This window comes from Peromyscus eremicus, unplaced genomic scaffold (assembly GCF_949786415.1).
Source record: "Peromyscus eremicus unplaced genomic scaffold, PerEre_H2_v1 PerEre#2#unplaced_401, whole genome shotgun sequence".
NCBI lineage: Eukaryota > Metazoa > Chordata > Mammalia > Rodentia > Cricetidae > Peromyscus > Peromyscus eremicus.
The window spans coordinates 59,383-74,633 of record NW_026734637.1 but is presented as its reverse complement, the minus strand read 5'-3'; the positions used below and the strand labels follow the sequence as shown (position 1 = coordinate 74,633).

Sequence of the window (15,251 nt, the reverse complement as noted above, 5' to 3'; positions counted from 1 at the left end):
TCTCTAGGACTCATTTTCTTGCTGTATTCATTCAGAAGAAGAGTAGCATTGGGTTTATCCATAGGCCCATACCCTACATTATCACGTTATTGGCCCCTTTGGCAGTGTTAGGTTTGTATTCCACCTTATGCAGTCTCTAAGTCCAATGAAAAAGTTATTTGTTATTCCCATAACATTTATGCTACTATGGGACCAGCATATGTTTCCGACAGGTCACTGTTGTAGGTCACAGGGTTGTAGTTGGTGATATCGATGATTACCTTTCTCCTCTGTGAGCAGGAGGTGTATCTTCTAGCACCACGAACATTAGTTAGAAGGTGTAATGATTCTATTTGGGCACAAATCCATCTACTCTATGTTTGGGTATTTAATATGTGGTTTTTTCACCAATAGGGTCTTTCTATTTGGTTGTGGAGTGAGACCAAAGGCCTTCACCATAGCCTGTTATGTTTGGATAATTCTATGTGCCTGTAGAATCATCAACAAATGGTTCAGGTCAAACTGGATGGCCACATGCAGAAGAACTAAGTAGATCCATATCTATCACCCTGCATACATCTCAACTACGAATGGATCAAAGACTTCAACATAAGACCATAAACTCTGATTAAGATAGAAGAAAATGTCTGGAAAGGGCTTGAATTCATTGTTACAGTCAATGACTGACTTTCTGAACCAGATACCAATAACACAGGCATTAGAACCAAAACTAGCAAGTGTAACTTCATGAAGATGAAAAGCTTCTCCTTAGAATAGAACAGCATCATGTAAAAATTTATGGCATGGAAAATGAATAAACCATTGCCAATTATACATCTGATAGGGGATTAGCATCTAAACCACAAAGAACTAATAAACTGAAAATCAAGAAAACAAATAACATGTTCTAAAAAATGGGGTACAGAACAAAGCAGAGATACACAAATGCCTGAGAAACACTTCAGTAAATGTTCAACATCCTTAGTCATCAACGGAAATGTAAATCAATGCCCCTCTGAGATTTCATTTTACCTAAGTCAAAATGGTCAAGATCAATAAAACAAATGACAGCTCAGCTGGGGAGTATGCAAGGAAAGGGAAACACTTGTTCCTTCCTGAAGGAAGTGCAAACTTATACTAGGATGTGAAGAGCCTTCAAACATTCTTTTTGTACCTCATTATATACCCATTGGCAGCCTGAGACAGAACTCATTAGGAACATCCTTGAACTCTTGGAAAGTTCAACCTGCCTCTGTCATCTGAATTTTAGGATAAAGACTGTGCCATGATGACTGGATCCAATATTTTATGAGAATGAATAATGCAAAGCTACAATTGTACTTATTTTGAGAGAAAAATTTTGTATTTCTACATTTTAATCACTTTAAATAATACTTTTTTCTAGATAAAGTACCAAAATGCTGTGGGATGGTCTTTCTGTATGCTGTGAATATATGTTGCTCCCATGGGTTAATAATTAATGCTGTACTGGGCTATGGCAGGTCAGGATGGAGCCAGGCAGGAAAACCAAGAGAGACAGAGAAAGAAGAAGGGTGGAGTCAAGGAAGATGCTGCAAGCTGTCGGGGGGAGCAAGATGTAATAAAATACAGGTAAAGCCACGAGGCACATAGACTAATAGAAATGGGTTAATTTAAGATATAATAGCAATAAGCCTGAGCCATATATCAAACAGTTTATAATTAATATAAACCTCTGTGTTTTTATTTGGGACCAAGTGGCTGCAGGACACAGGAAAACTTCCATCTACACCAGACTTGAAAAATTGTTTTTAAATGTTAGTGTCCTGAGTAAGAGGGTGGTTTTTTTTGATATTTTTATTATTAAGAAATTTTCTATTCAGGTTACATAATAACCACAGATTCCCCTGTCCTCCCTCCTTGCACCCCCAGCCTTCCTCCCCAACCCACCCCCCATTCCCACCTCCTCCAAGGCAAGGTCTCCCATGGGGACTCAGCAGAGCCTGGTATATTTGGTTGAGGCAGGCCTAAGCCCCTCCCTCATGCACCAAGGCTGCTCAGGGTGTCCCACCACAGGCACTGGGTTCCAAAAAACACACTCACACACCAGGGACAGATCCCAATTCCACTGCCTGGGGGTCTGCTAACCAGTTCAAGGCAAACAACTGTCTCACCTATCCAGAGGGCCTCGTCCAGTCCCATGGGCCTTGACAGCTATTGGTGCACACTTCATGAATTTCCACTAGTTTGGCTGGCTCTCTCTGTACATTTTCCCATCGTGATCTCAATGTCCCTTGCTCATAGAATTCCTTCTCTCTCTTGTCAATTGAACTACTGGAGCTTGGTCTGGTGCTTGGCCATGGATCTCTGCATCTGCTTCCATCAGTTACTGGATGAAGGCTCTATGATGACAGTTACGGTATTCACTAATCTGATTATCAGAGTAGGCCAGATCAGGCACACTCTCAACTATTGCTAGTAGTCTAAGGTGGGGTCATCCTTGTGGATTCCTGGGAACTTCCCTAGCACTCTGTTTCTCCCTGTTCCCATGATGTCTTCATTTATCATGGTATCCCTTTCCTTGCTATCCCATTCTGTCCCTGTTCCAGCTCAAACCTCCCATTGCCTTATGTTCTCATCCCCCATTACTTGCCCTCCATTACTCCCCCTCACCCTCAGTTTGCTCATGTTGATCTCATCTATTTCGCCTTCACTGTTTGATCTATAGGGTCTTCCTTGTTAGCCAGCTTCTTTGGAGTTGTGGGTTGTAGTCTGGTTATTCTTTGCTTTACATTTAATATCCATTTATGAGTGAGTACATACCATATTTTTCCTCTTGAGTCTGGGTTTTCATCCATTTGCCTGCAAATTTAATAATATCATTGTTTTTACTGCTGACTAGTACTCCATTGTGTGTATGTACCACATTTTCTTTATCCATTCTTCACCTGAGGGGCATTTAGATTGTTTCCAGTTTCTGGCTATTATGAATAATGATGCTATGAACATAGTTGAGCTTGTGTCCTTGTGGTATGATTGAGCATTCCTTGGGTATATGCCCAAGAGTGGTATAGCTGGGTATTGAAGAAGACTGACTCCCAATTTTCTAAGAAACCACCATACTGATTTACAAAGTGGCTGTACCAGTTTGCACTCCCACCAACAGTGGAAGAGTGTTCCCCTTCCTCCACATCCTCTCCAACATAAGCTGTCTTCAGTGTTTTTTATCATAGCCATTCTGACAGGTGTAAGATGGTATCTCAGAGTTATTTTGATTTGTATTTCCCTGATGGCTAAGGATGTTGAGCAATTTCTTAAAAGTCCTTTGGCCATTTGAGATTCTTCTGTTGAGAATTCTCTGTTTAGGCCTGTAGCCCATTTATTTGGATTGTTTGGAATTTTGATGTCTAGTTTATTGAATTCTTTTATATACTTTGGAGATCAGCCCTCTGTCAGATGTCAGGTGGGGTTGGTAAAGATCTTTTCCCATTCTGTAGGCTGTCGTTTTGTCTTATTGACTGTGTCCTTTGCCCTACAAAAGCTTCTCAGTTTCAGGAAGTCCCATTTATTAATTGTTTCTCTCAGTGTCTGTGTTATATTTAGGAAGTGGTCTCCTGTGCCAATGCATTCTAGGCTACTTCCTACTTTCTCTTCTCAAGTTCAGTGTAACTGGATTTATGTTGAGGTCTTGGATCCACTTGGATTTGAGTTCAGTGCATGGTGACAGATAGGGATCTATATGCAGTCTTCTGCATGTTGACATCCAGTTAACATGTAGTTGACATCCAGTTAACAGTTTTTAAAAGTTTGTATCATGAGTAAAAGATTTTTTAAAAGGTACTTTAAAAACTAATGCTAATTTCTGTGCCCTTCAATACATGGGTTGGATATGTAAGCTACCTTAAGTAACATAATGAATAGGTTAGTCTACATATTTAGAGAAGCCTGAAAATTATGTAAGTCATGCTATAAGAAATAAAAATAAAACTACTAATGTTTATTTGTCCAAATATTCCCAAATTTCAAATTCCCTCCACTGTGGTAAAACTATACAAACTAATTTTTCTGTGATTACTTATTTCTTATCTCATTTTTGGCTTTCAGAACCTTAAAGTAATTATTATGTTTTGGTACTTTTCACCATCAATATAGTAATATTGTCATAATTTTATAAAAAAATTCTAGCCAATTTTTCATCTAGAGTGATGACATTTTGACAACTGCTCTATTATACCATTTCAAACTCCACAAAGAAGAAATTCAGCACAAGAATTTACCTCAAGAAGGCATTGATTACCTGAGTTTTCAAATTAGCTGTGTCCTCCATTGTTGCACACACGGAAATCAGTGACTCAGATTCAAAGTGATGTCTTTGAAGCAAAACACACAACAACAAATAAGTGAGTAGTGGACAAAAGCATTTGTCCTGAATGTTTAGTTATTTGAATAGCAGATGGTGTTTCTGTTGTTATTAGACATCTGTTTTATAAAATTTGTTCAGCTGTTAATTTCTGTCTCCACTTCTCCTAACCTCTGCATTTGTCAAGAAAGAGTTCCACATAGTTCCACATCAAATAGTGTCAGTCAATATATTTGTGGAACCTGAAAATCATTTGTTTTGAAAACTGTCCTGATGATTGCATGCAAATTACAATGAATTGCTCACATACTCTTTAATCATTAATTTAAATAAAGGTAATAGTCCCAAATAAAGCAAAACAATAGTGTCCTCATTCTACTCTATTAATAAAGCATAAAACTATATAACTACTAAATGGCAACCTTCATTCTTGAGCATGGAAAATACCCATTGAAAGGAAACCATCACATCCATTCATTGTAAAACAACTAATAAAGTCATGAAAAAGATGTGAAATCCTTGAACATTAAAGTTATAAGTGAACAAACAAATGTGCACATTGAGGTTTGAAATCCTCTTATCATGGGTGTTCAAACATTAAAATGTAATAATTCAGTTATTACATTGGTAGAGGCTGATTCAAAAACTACCAAGCACTTAAAAACCTTCATATGTGCTCGGTTGATGGCAGAGACTTCTGGAAAAGCAGATCCCTGGGACTTTTGCCTCTGTTTCCCTCTATGTTCTCTAGATGTCTTCCTTATATAGGATACCACTCCTCGTTCCCCCTTTTGCAGTCTTCAGTGATGCTCTCTGGCCTTTAAATATTCATCCCAGGAAGGTGCAGATTCCTGAAAGTACAGGCTCAAAGAACCTGAAAGACAGCTAGTTCCCTGGTTCAGGCAAATAAGCTAAATGGAGGGTCAGCAACACACATCCCAAGCCTAGATATATTACAAAATTCTATGATTATGTTCTGCAATTCCAATCTGAAAAGGACAGGAATTTGGCAAAGGTAACAGGAAAAGAAGCAGTGGCAGTGGATCACAGATATTTTTCATTTCAGCCCTTGGTTCTGAACATTCTCTAGCCCACCCTCTGTGATACCACATTCCCGTTTTCTATAAAGACTTCAGGTTGCTCAAGTAAGTTTCAACAGAAGAATCTATTTGTCATTTCTATCAATTAAGCACAAAAGGTAATATAGTTTCCAAATTACGTTCAACCCTATCCATTCCCAGATGATTTTCACCATCCTGTGTCTATGTAAATAACCTTATTGTCTTTAAAAAACTAATCACGAGGCCAAACTCTTAGTCCTATTGGCCTCCATGATTTTCCTTTCGAAATTGCCCTTCCCCTGTTAATGTCATTCAAATCATCCACCATTAGGCTACTTTTAATGCCATTCTTGGAACACTTGACTCATTCCCATATTTTCCTACAGAAATTCTCAATCAAATACTGGTCAGTAAGGACTGGTCTTTTAGTGAAGGAATGCATGGGAATCTAAATTGGGCCATTTGTATTTCCACCTCCATAGAATACTGTGTTTTAGTTTTGGCTTCTCCCTCAGAGCAACTGTTTATGTATAACGTTGGATCTAGTTTTCTGTGCTCAGGATATTTTTATTAGTTTTCAAAATTCCTTAAAAACTACAAATTTTTCAGATCTGAGATTTTCTAATAAAACAAGAAGCAGTACCTGGCAGTCAAAAATTCTAAACTATAGGTCAAGAAACATGAGGAAAAATAAATGTACAATAAAAAATTTCAAAATTCTTAGTGTCATGGGGAAACAAAGACTTGATGAAATGAGAAAAAAACTCTCCTGTACCCAGGCAGTCCAGTAGTTTGAAGAGAAAACCAAACTGAGTATAAGTTCATAACGTCTCTTAAATAGATGCTCACTTGTATCAACATAACATGGTATATGTGCACATGGACTACCATTCCAATAATGTAATTCCAAGCCTTCGGTCATCTTGCTCATTTCAAACCTATGGCACTACAGACACAATAAAGAGAGGTTTCCCCCTCCAATCTTGATAGCAATGTAGTGTCTAAGAACAACTTTCAAAAGAAAAACTATGGAGGTTTTAGATAGGTTTCTCAGGAAAACTCTAATCCAGAGTTGACACATAAGGAAAACTGGCTTTCTACATGAGATCATCTCAATGTAGTCACAGGAACAAGAGAGTGCACAGGCTGACAGTTCAGTCAAGAGATGGCAACTTGTTACCTATGGGATTCATAGAATTAATCAAACTCTCTGGATGACCTTTGCTAAAGTAGTAAGACACTTAGTCACAAGGATATGAAAGCTTTAAAACATATGATTATATTAATGCATCATGGACACTAAATAAATCAGATGGAATCAGTGAAGAACACAATATTCAATAAACATTAGTTCTTTTCCCTGGTTCTAATTATAAGTTAACATTCATATTCAAAGACCTTAAAATCTTACCCCGATAAAAAGACATCTTCAGGCTGATTTCCTATAATTGAATGAAAAGTAGACATATTTCAGTCGATTATATTAGTCTATAAAATACCGTAGGGTAAATCTTCTAGAGTAAAAAATCTTCTAGGGTAAATAATAACTATGGTACTGGAATATAACAAATGCATCAGGAAATCTTCACCTCCTTTGGATTTATTGAATAAAAGAATGAAAGAAATTATCAGCATTTGATACCTCAAAGTAGGTGACCATGTATACTGACAACAAGTCCAACTAATGGCAAATAGTGCCGTTGCCAGAATCAGTGCCTATCATCAATAAATAGCAAAGAGAGTAGTTTTCTGGAAGAATGGTACCAGGATCAATTTGAAGACAGCATAAATATTTTGTTATAACACAACAAATATTCCCCAGATGCACGGCTGCAATCCTTTAGGTAGGGATGAAACAACCTATCAGAGAGAACCTGAGGCAATGATCATTGTACTTATCAATCTCCCCTAAAATTATGGAAACCTATCTGGACAAGGTTTCTCATAAAGACTTGCAAGGTATCAGAAAAGAGAGGTAAGGTGAAATCAATGCTGCCCACCCTCCTGATCTCCTCTGTGGTTAGGTTCTAATGAGCTCTTTTAGATCTGGCTATAGTTTTCATTCTTACCTATGATACAATAAGGTAGAACCACAATTGCTATTGTCACCTTTGGACATAACTACTGGTAAGATCCCCTCCTAAAGAATATATCTATTCTGCACATGGCTAAAATACAGAAAATTAAAAGTATGTACTAGGAAGGCTAGGTCCGAGAAAGTTGCTTTGGAGGTTTGTTTATTATAAAACTATAAATCCATATGTAGGTATCTACATATATATCACTTAATAACTCACTTAAGATCTTTCTACTGGGATAGAAACCTAGTTCCCTATGGTGGTATTTTATTTGTGCTGAAATGCGATTTTATTTGTATGTTAATAAAGATGCCTGGAGGTCAGAAGTAAAACCGAGCCACTAAGCAGAAGTCAGGTGGTGGTGGCACATACCCTTAATCCAATCCCATGGCAGGTAGAGTCTCTGTGTGGTCAAGGACACAGCCAAGGAGTGGTGACCTGAACCTTTAATCCCAGTACCAACCATAGAGACCTGGAGGTCTGTATAGACAGGCAGTGACAGGGAAGTCATGTGGTTGGGTTTAGAGCCAATGAGAAGGCAGAACAGAAAGGCAATAAAAAGACAAGTCACACAGGAAGAAGGTCTCTCTCTCTAGAGAAGAGACAGCAGCCAGGTATTAAGATAAGGCTGTCTGGGCTCTTCACTAGTGCTCTCATCTCTTGGACTTTTAACTCTGTAGTTGGCTCTGTGTTTCTTATTTACTAAGACCATTTAGAATTTTGTCTACAGTTCTCCTTTTATATAAAATAAGAAAGACCACACATGGTGAGATCCTATTGACATTACCCTTGAGAAAGTATCTTCCCATGGAAAATGAAGACTAGAAATGTGCCCAAGTGGCAGAGCACCTGTCTTGCAAAAATAGGGTAAAAGATAAAATGGGATTGTGGATGGATAGTCAAGTATTCTCTGGTGTATGAGTGGCTTCATATTTACTGATAAGCACTATAGATATTAACGACTCACAATAAAAACAGAATTTAAATCTGGAATTAGTAGACTAGTTTCTTCTTTTTTCCCCCAAAGAAGAGGTTCATTATTTACTTCATCTACAGTATTCACATTCTAAAGGTTACTGCATATGGGAAAAAGCCATGTGAAAGACTTGACTACAGTTTGGAAAAGTATGACCTCTGGAGATTGCCTTTTGGCAGTCAAGAGTTAGTTTGGCAACACAAAGCAGGAAGACAAAAATAAACAAAAATAAAAATAAAAATAGGGTCATTGGAGTAGCAAACACATAGAGCACCTCCTTCTTAAAGTATGAAACCTTGAGTTCAACACCTCACAGATAAGAATATTAATTTCTAATTATACATTTAGGAACCAGACCATTGCCATACAGTAGAGCCAGAAGTAATCACCGTGTATATAAACATTTCAGTAACACTATGTGATATATTTGTTTAAATGGAAGAATTTGAATACAAAATTACCATTATTTTAGGTTTTGTGCCACCTTTATTGAATACGTCTCTTTTTGTCTGTCACCCCCCAAAAACTGCCATCAGTAAACTCACACCTGGTCCAGATCCAAGCTGACAACCCTCTTTGTTTGTGAGCCACCATTGTTGGGCAATTCTCTTTTTCCATTTCCCATCCTATTATCCCCTACTACTATCTCCAAACCCACATGCCTTGCTTAAGAAATGCAGCAGGCATGGCCTCCATGTTTCCTAGCTACCTTTGCTAGCTAGGTGGCTACTTCATTTTCTCTGGAAGCCAACAATCCTATTCCAGACCCAAAGCTGTGAACCCTCTGTTGCAGGAATCCTAAATGTTATTTTAATTAAAAAATGGGGCCAGATATTGGGGAAAATGCTGAAAGATCAAAGAGACAAAGAAACAAGTCATAGCCAAGTCTAACCTCGCCAACTCCAGGAATCCTCTGACTGAATGCCTCTGAGTACTCAGCTGAAAGCGCTCCAGCTGAAAAGCCTCTAGACAAAAGGGGTTCCAGCCAAAAAGCCTTTAGTTCCTGTCTCCTCATGCCTTATATACCTTTCTCCACCCAGCCATCACTTCCTTCCTAGTGTTGGGATTAAAGGCATGTGACATCCCAGTAATGGGATTAAGGGTTGGTGCCACCACTGCTTGCCTCTCTTTCTCTCCTAGACTGATTAAATCTCATGTAGTCCAAGGTGGATATAACTCACAGAGATCCAGATGGATCTCTGCCTCCCGAGTGCTAGGATTAAAGATGTGTGGCACCACTGCCTGGCCTCTATATTTAATCTAGTGGCTTGTTCTGTCCTCTTATCTTCAAGCAAATTTTATTAGAGTACACAATATATCACAACCTTTTCTGGGTAAGTCACTTCTTCCCTGTTCTGCCCCCACATTTTTTGTTTGTGGCTGTCACCATACACAGAAGACTAGGTCCAGATCAATGGCTGCAATAGATATAATACTGAAAATTTCAGCATGCCAATTAGAAAGTTCAGAGAAAAACCTTACCAATATAACAAATCAAACAAAAGATAGAATATGAGAATGTAAAGAAAAAGTAGAAAAATCTATAATTAATTAGCAAATAATATAAAAAAAAAACCATGCTAGAAGACCAGGAAAGAAATTTGAGATACTATCAAAGGCTCAAATCTTTGAATTCTATTGGCATACATGAGGAAACAGTATTCTCAATCAATAGCATAGACAAGATTAATAGAAAGATCACAGAGGAATTCTTCATCCAAGTAAGGAAATATATACACACACTGATACAAGAATCAAACAAAACCCCAACCAGACAAGATCAGAAAGAAAACTCCAAAGCATATAATAGTAACACCACCAAATATACAGGACTAGGAAAAAATATTGAAAGCTTAAGAAAAGAAAGTATACAAGTCATTTGGAAATGAACGTGCCCAGGGCAACAGCTGAATTATCAAATAAAACTCTGAAAAGCAGAAGAGCCTGAAGCAATGAACTTCAAATACTACAAGTCCATGCATGTCAACCAGGACTCGTGTGCCCAGTGAATCTGTCTGCCATAGCTGAAGAGGAAACACTTCCATGATACAAACAGCCTGAAACAGTTATAGCAAATAATAAATTCTAAACAGACTACTAAATGTAATACTTCTAACTGAAGAGAGGAGTAAGTGTGAGAGGAGACTTTTAGAAAGAAAACAAGCAACGCTATAATTTAAGGAAATACAAAGGGCATCTAACAACACAAAACAACAGGAAAATAAAACACTGCAATCTAGGTACAACTTTCAATAACGAATCCAGATATCAATGGCCTCAACACTCCAGTCAAAAGACAAAGGCTACCTAAACAAATTAAGAAACAAAATCCAACTATCTATTGTCTATGAAAAATCTCATCTTAGTTTAAAAGTCAAGCACCCTCTTACAATGAATGGATGCAAAATGTATTCTCAAAATGTATTCTAAGCAAACACTGTCAGGAAGCAAGCAGGTATCGGCATCCTAGTACCTGAAAAATCATTTTCAAACTAAAATGAAGCAGAAGAGACAAAGATGTGCACTTCATACTAATTAAAGTGCCAACAAATACAAAATAGAATACTTACACACACACACACACACACACACACACACACACACACACACACACATGCAGGTGCACCCAACTTCACAAGAAACCTAATGGAACAAAAGGCACAGATCAACACAGACCCGATAACATTATGTGATTGCAAACACTGATTTTTCCAATTGATTGGTCATCCAGCCCAAGTACATACAATCTCAGAATTAAATGACATCTTCATTCAATTGACCTAACCAATAATTAAATATTCCACCTCAATACCAAAGAATATATATTCCACTCAGCAGCACAAAGAGGCTCCTCTTAAATAGAGCATATGCCTAGAGACAAAGGAAACTTTAAGAAATACAGAAAATTGAAATAATGCCATGTACAGTATGCAACCACTGAGTCATAAAAGTTAAAATTGGCAGCAAAATAAACTCCAGTATGCATATAAACAAATAAATGACCTAATGATCCAAGTCAAGAATTTGAAGAAAAAAGAACAAGAACAAACCAAACCCCCAAACAGTAGATAGTACGAAATAATAAAAAGTAAATGAATTAAATAGAAAAAAAGAAAACTGTACAAAGAACTAATGAATCTAATAGCTATTTTTCTGAGAAGATAAAGATGACTCCTTCATCAAGATTCTCTTGAGTCTCACACCAGAATGTAGACATGAAGCAGAGATCAGCAGAGTCTAGGGATCCCAGTCTCAGTTGATAAATCAACATTACAACTCCAGCATCTCTAGCTCAGGGAACATCACAGAACAGGCAGAGGGAAAGACTGCAAACATCAGGAAGTCTGCTGTGAAACAGTCTCTCATGGAAATGGCTATATTAACAAGATCTGAACAGAGACAATATCAATAGACATGCTAAAGAAGAAGTAGGGAGGAATCTCCGAGGGCCATGCTCCTGGACAAGGAACTGCAGGAAACTAATGACTGCTGAGATAGGGATAGTGAGTCTCTCTCAGACAGGAACCCCTAATTGCTTGACTGATGAAATTGTAGTCAGCACTGAAACCATGTAACTACAAACAAGAAAACTGAACTCAGTAGGTTGTAGTTACACATTTGTGTCTCTGTGTGTGAATGTGTGCATTGAAGAGTAATTATAAGGGAAGAAGAGACTATCAATTTGAGACCTGCGGGGACATGGAAGAAGCGGGAGCGTGGGGAGAGTGCTGGAGGGAAGAAAGGGAAGTGGGAAAGTGATCTAATTGTACTTTAGTTAAAATCTATAGAAAAGAAAACATTCCTTTAATAACATACACAGGAAAGGAAATCATAAAAGGATTGAATATTGTGTCTTGTTTAGCCATACAAATCATGTTTTCTATGATATGTATAACAAAGTAATTGTGTTCACTTACTGCAATGCATTCATTTTTACTGTGAGAAAATAATGTGTTTTTTTTATAATGTGTGTGGATAGCTAAGAAGACAACTTAGAAGTTAACAGCATGCATTGCTCTTCAAGAGGACCTGTGTTCTGCTCTCAGAACCTATGTGGTATTTTACAATCACCTGTAACTCCAGTTCCAAAGAATACAACACCATCTTCTCTCTCCCACGAGCACCAGACATGAACATGATGCACATACCTGGTGTACATGCAGGCAAAAACACTCACACATGAAATAAAATAAACAAATAAAATGAATTACAATACAGTGTAGTGGAACTATTAATGAAGTAGACACTATGTTAACATTTTTAGAAAAAAAAATGTATGAAGTACACTAAAATGTGCTGTGGGCTGGGGAGAGGCTGGCATCTCATCACAGTATGGTAATTAAAAAAATATTTTTACATGCAAGTATGTAATTCCGGTGTAAAACTGAGAAACTTTTTAACAAAGCAGTTTCATACAACTAATTTCTTTTTTTTTTTTTATTTTCTTATTTTATTTTATTTTATTTTTTTTTATTTTTTTTATTTTTTTTTTAATTTTTATTTTGCAATACAATTCAGTTCTACATATCAGCCACAGATTCCCTTGTTCTCCCCCCTCCCGCCCCCCTCACCTTCCCCCCAGCCCGCCCCCCATTCCAATCTCCTCCAGGGCAAAGCCTTCCCCACAGACTGAGATCAACCTGGTGGACTCAGTCCAGGTAGGTCCAGTCCCCTCCTCCCATGCTGAGCCAAGGGACCCTGCATAGGCCCCAGGTTTCAAACAGCCAACTCATGCAATGAGCACAGGACCCGGTCCCACTGCCTGGATGCCTCCCAAACAGATCAGGCCAATCAGCTGTCTCACCCACTCAGAGGGCCTGATCCAGTTGGTGACCCCTCAGCCATTGGTTCATATTTCATGTGTTTCCGTTTGTTTGGCTATTTGTCTCTGTGCTTTATCCGACCTTGGTCTCAACAATTCTCTCTCATATAAACCCTCCTCATTCTCGCTAATTGGACTCCCAGAGATCCACCTGGGGCCTAGTCATGGATCTCTGCCTCCAGATCCATCAGTAGTTGGATGAGGTTTCTAGCACGACAATTAGGGTGTTTGGCCATCCCATCACCAGAGTAGGTCAGTTCGGATTGTCTCTCGACCATTGCCAGCAGTCTGTTGTGGGGGTATCTTTGTGGATTTCTGTGGGCCTCTCTAGCACTTTGTTTCTTCCTATTCTCATGTGGTCTTCATTTACCATGGTCTCCTATTCCTTGTTCTCCCTCTCTGTTTTTGATCCAGCTGGGATCTCCCACTCACCCAAGCTCTCTTTCCCTCGACCCTCGCCCTTCACTACCCCCACTCCTGTCCAGGCTGTTCATGTAGATCTCATTCCATTTCTCTGTCGTTGGGCGATCCCTGTGTCTTTCTTGGGGTCCTGTTTTCCAGGTAGCCTGCCTGGTGATGTGAGTAGCAGTCCAGTCATCCTTGTTCCACATCTAGCGTCCTGTTATGAGTGAGTACATACCATGTTTGTCTTTCTGAGTCTGGGATACCTCACTCAGGATGATTTTTTCTAGATCCATCCATTTGTCTGCAAACCTCATGATGTCATTGTTTTTCTCTGCTGAGTAGTATTCCATTGTGTATATGTACCACATTTTGTTTATCCATTCTTCAGTTGAAGGGCATCTAGGTTGTTTCCATCAGCTATGTTCATATCAGCGTTGTTTGTAACAACTAATTTCTTAAACAATTCAGCCGTCAATAGACACTTGGTTTTTAAAACTGCCTAGGAGGAGCTGGAGAGAGGAATGTAAAGGAGGAAAGGATATTAATTCTATCATAATTTAAATGCATTTTAAAAATAAAAACTGCTCTTTGCGAGTGAAGGGGAAGGGGAACACTCATCCACTCACCCAATGGTAAGGGCAGTACAAACATATAACCACTATGGAAATCTGTTTGGCCATTATTCAAGAAGCTGGTTATGGATCCACCTCAAGATCCAGCTACACTATTCTTGGGTATGTACCCAAATAATATCTAATTACAGAGAATTGAAAAATTCTAAATGCAACATTTTTAATCTAAAGAAGGGCTACAGAGAAGGAAACTTCAAAAGACTTACGTGTGAAGGTATTTTGTTGTCTCCAGAGGAATAAGTCGTGCTGAATAATCACCATTTTTCTGCCAAGTATGGAAATGGTGGTAAACAACGTTATTATTTTAATATGGATGGAAAATCATTTATCAATATATTAAATATTTAAGATATTTCAAAGACAATATAAGATTCCATCAAGTCATCTGGACATACCCTTCAAATTTATTAGTTCTAAAAGATTTTACAAAGTGTCTCATTTTAGAGGGAAAGAACAGAGTGAGATGGTGTGGATTTACTATGGTTCAAATCATCTGGATTATCTTGACAGGATGGAAAGTGCCCTAATATAGGTAGGAGTCCTAAGTATACTCACTCTGGGAAAGTGTTTCCTTAGGCTCCAACTTAAGTTTCCAAAACTCAGGATTTCCCTACTTTAGTTTAAAAGTTTGCTATGAAAATTTCACCACCTAAAAACAGGCACAGAAATAGTAAAGCAGTATCTAACTTGCTTCTCAGTCTTGATCTGATTAGAATCCTAAATGAAAGCACTCTATAATTCATGAATGGACCTATTATCAAATGCTACAGAATTCAGAATTTGATATTACTGAAATAAAGAGTAAGCCCATGGTGAGAACACTAATGAATTCCAAGACATAGGTTGCTCTATTGCTGGTCTTCCTTTAGCCAAGAAGGAAACAATGATCTGAGTTTTGTCATAATGATCCTGAATCGCAAGTGGAGTTGACTAAAATGCTTCCATTCCAAAAGCATTTA

At 38.1% G+C, this 15,251-nt stretch overlaps 1 protein-coding gene across 3 annotated transcripts in view; it reads right to left on the bottom strand.

Annotated features, from left to right (window-relative positions):
- Positions 1 to 15,251, bottom strand: part of LOC131901795 (POTE ankyrin domain family member A-like) — a 55,950-nt gene that overhangs the window by 32,610 nt on the left and 8,089 nt on the right. For all 3 annotated transcript variants that reach the window (XM_059252871.1, XM_059252870.1, XM_059252869.1), the window contains exons 6-8: positions 14,499 to 14,557; positions 6,791 to 6,821; positions 4,256 to 4,328 (exon numbers count right to left, since the gene is read on the bottom strand). In XM_059252871.1, the coding sequence (XP_059108854.1) occupies positions 4,256 to 4,328; positions 6,791 to 6,821; positions 14,499 to 14,557 (163 nt within the window). The remainder of the gene's footprint in view (positions 1 to 4,255; positions 4,329 to 6,790; positions 6,822 to 14,498; positions 14,558 to 15,251) is intronic.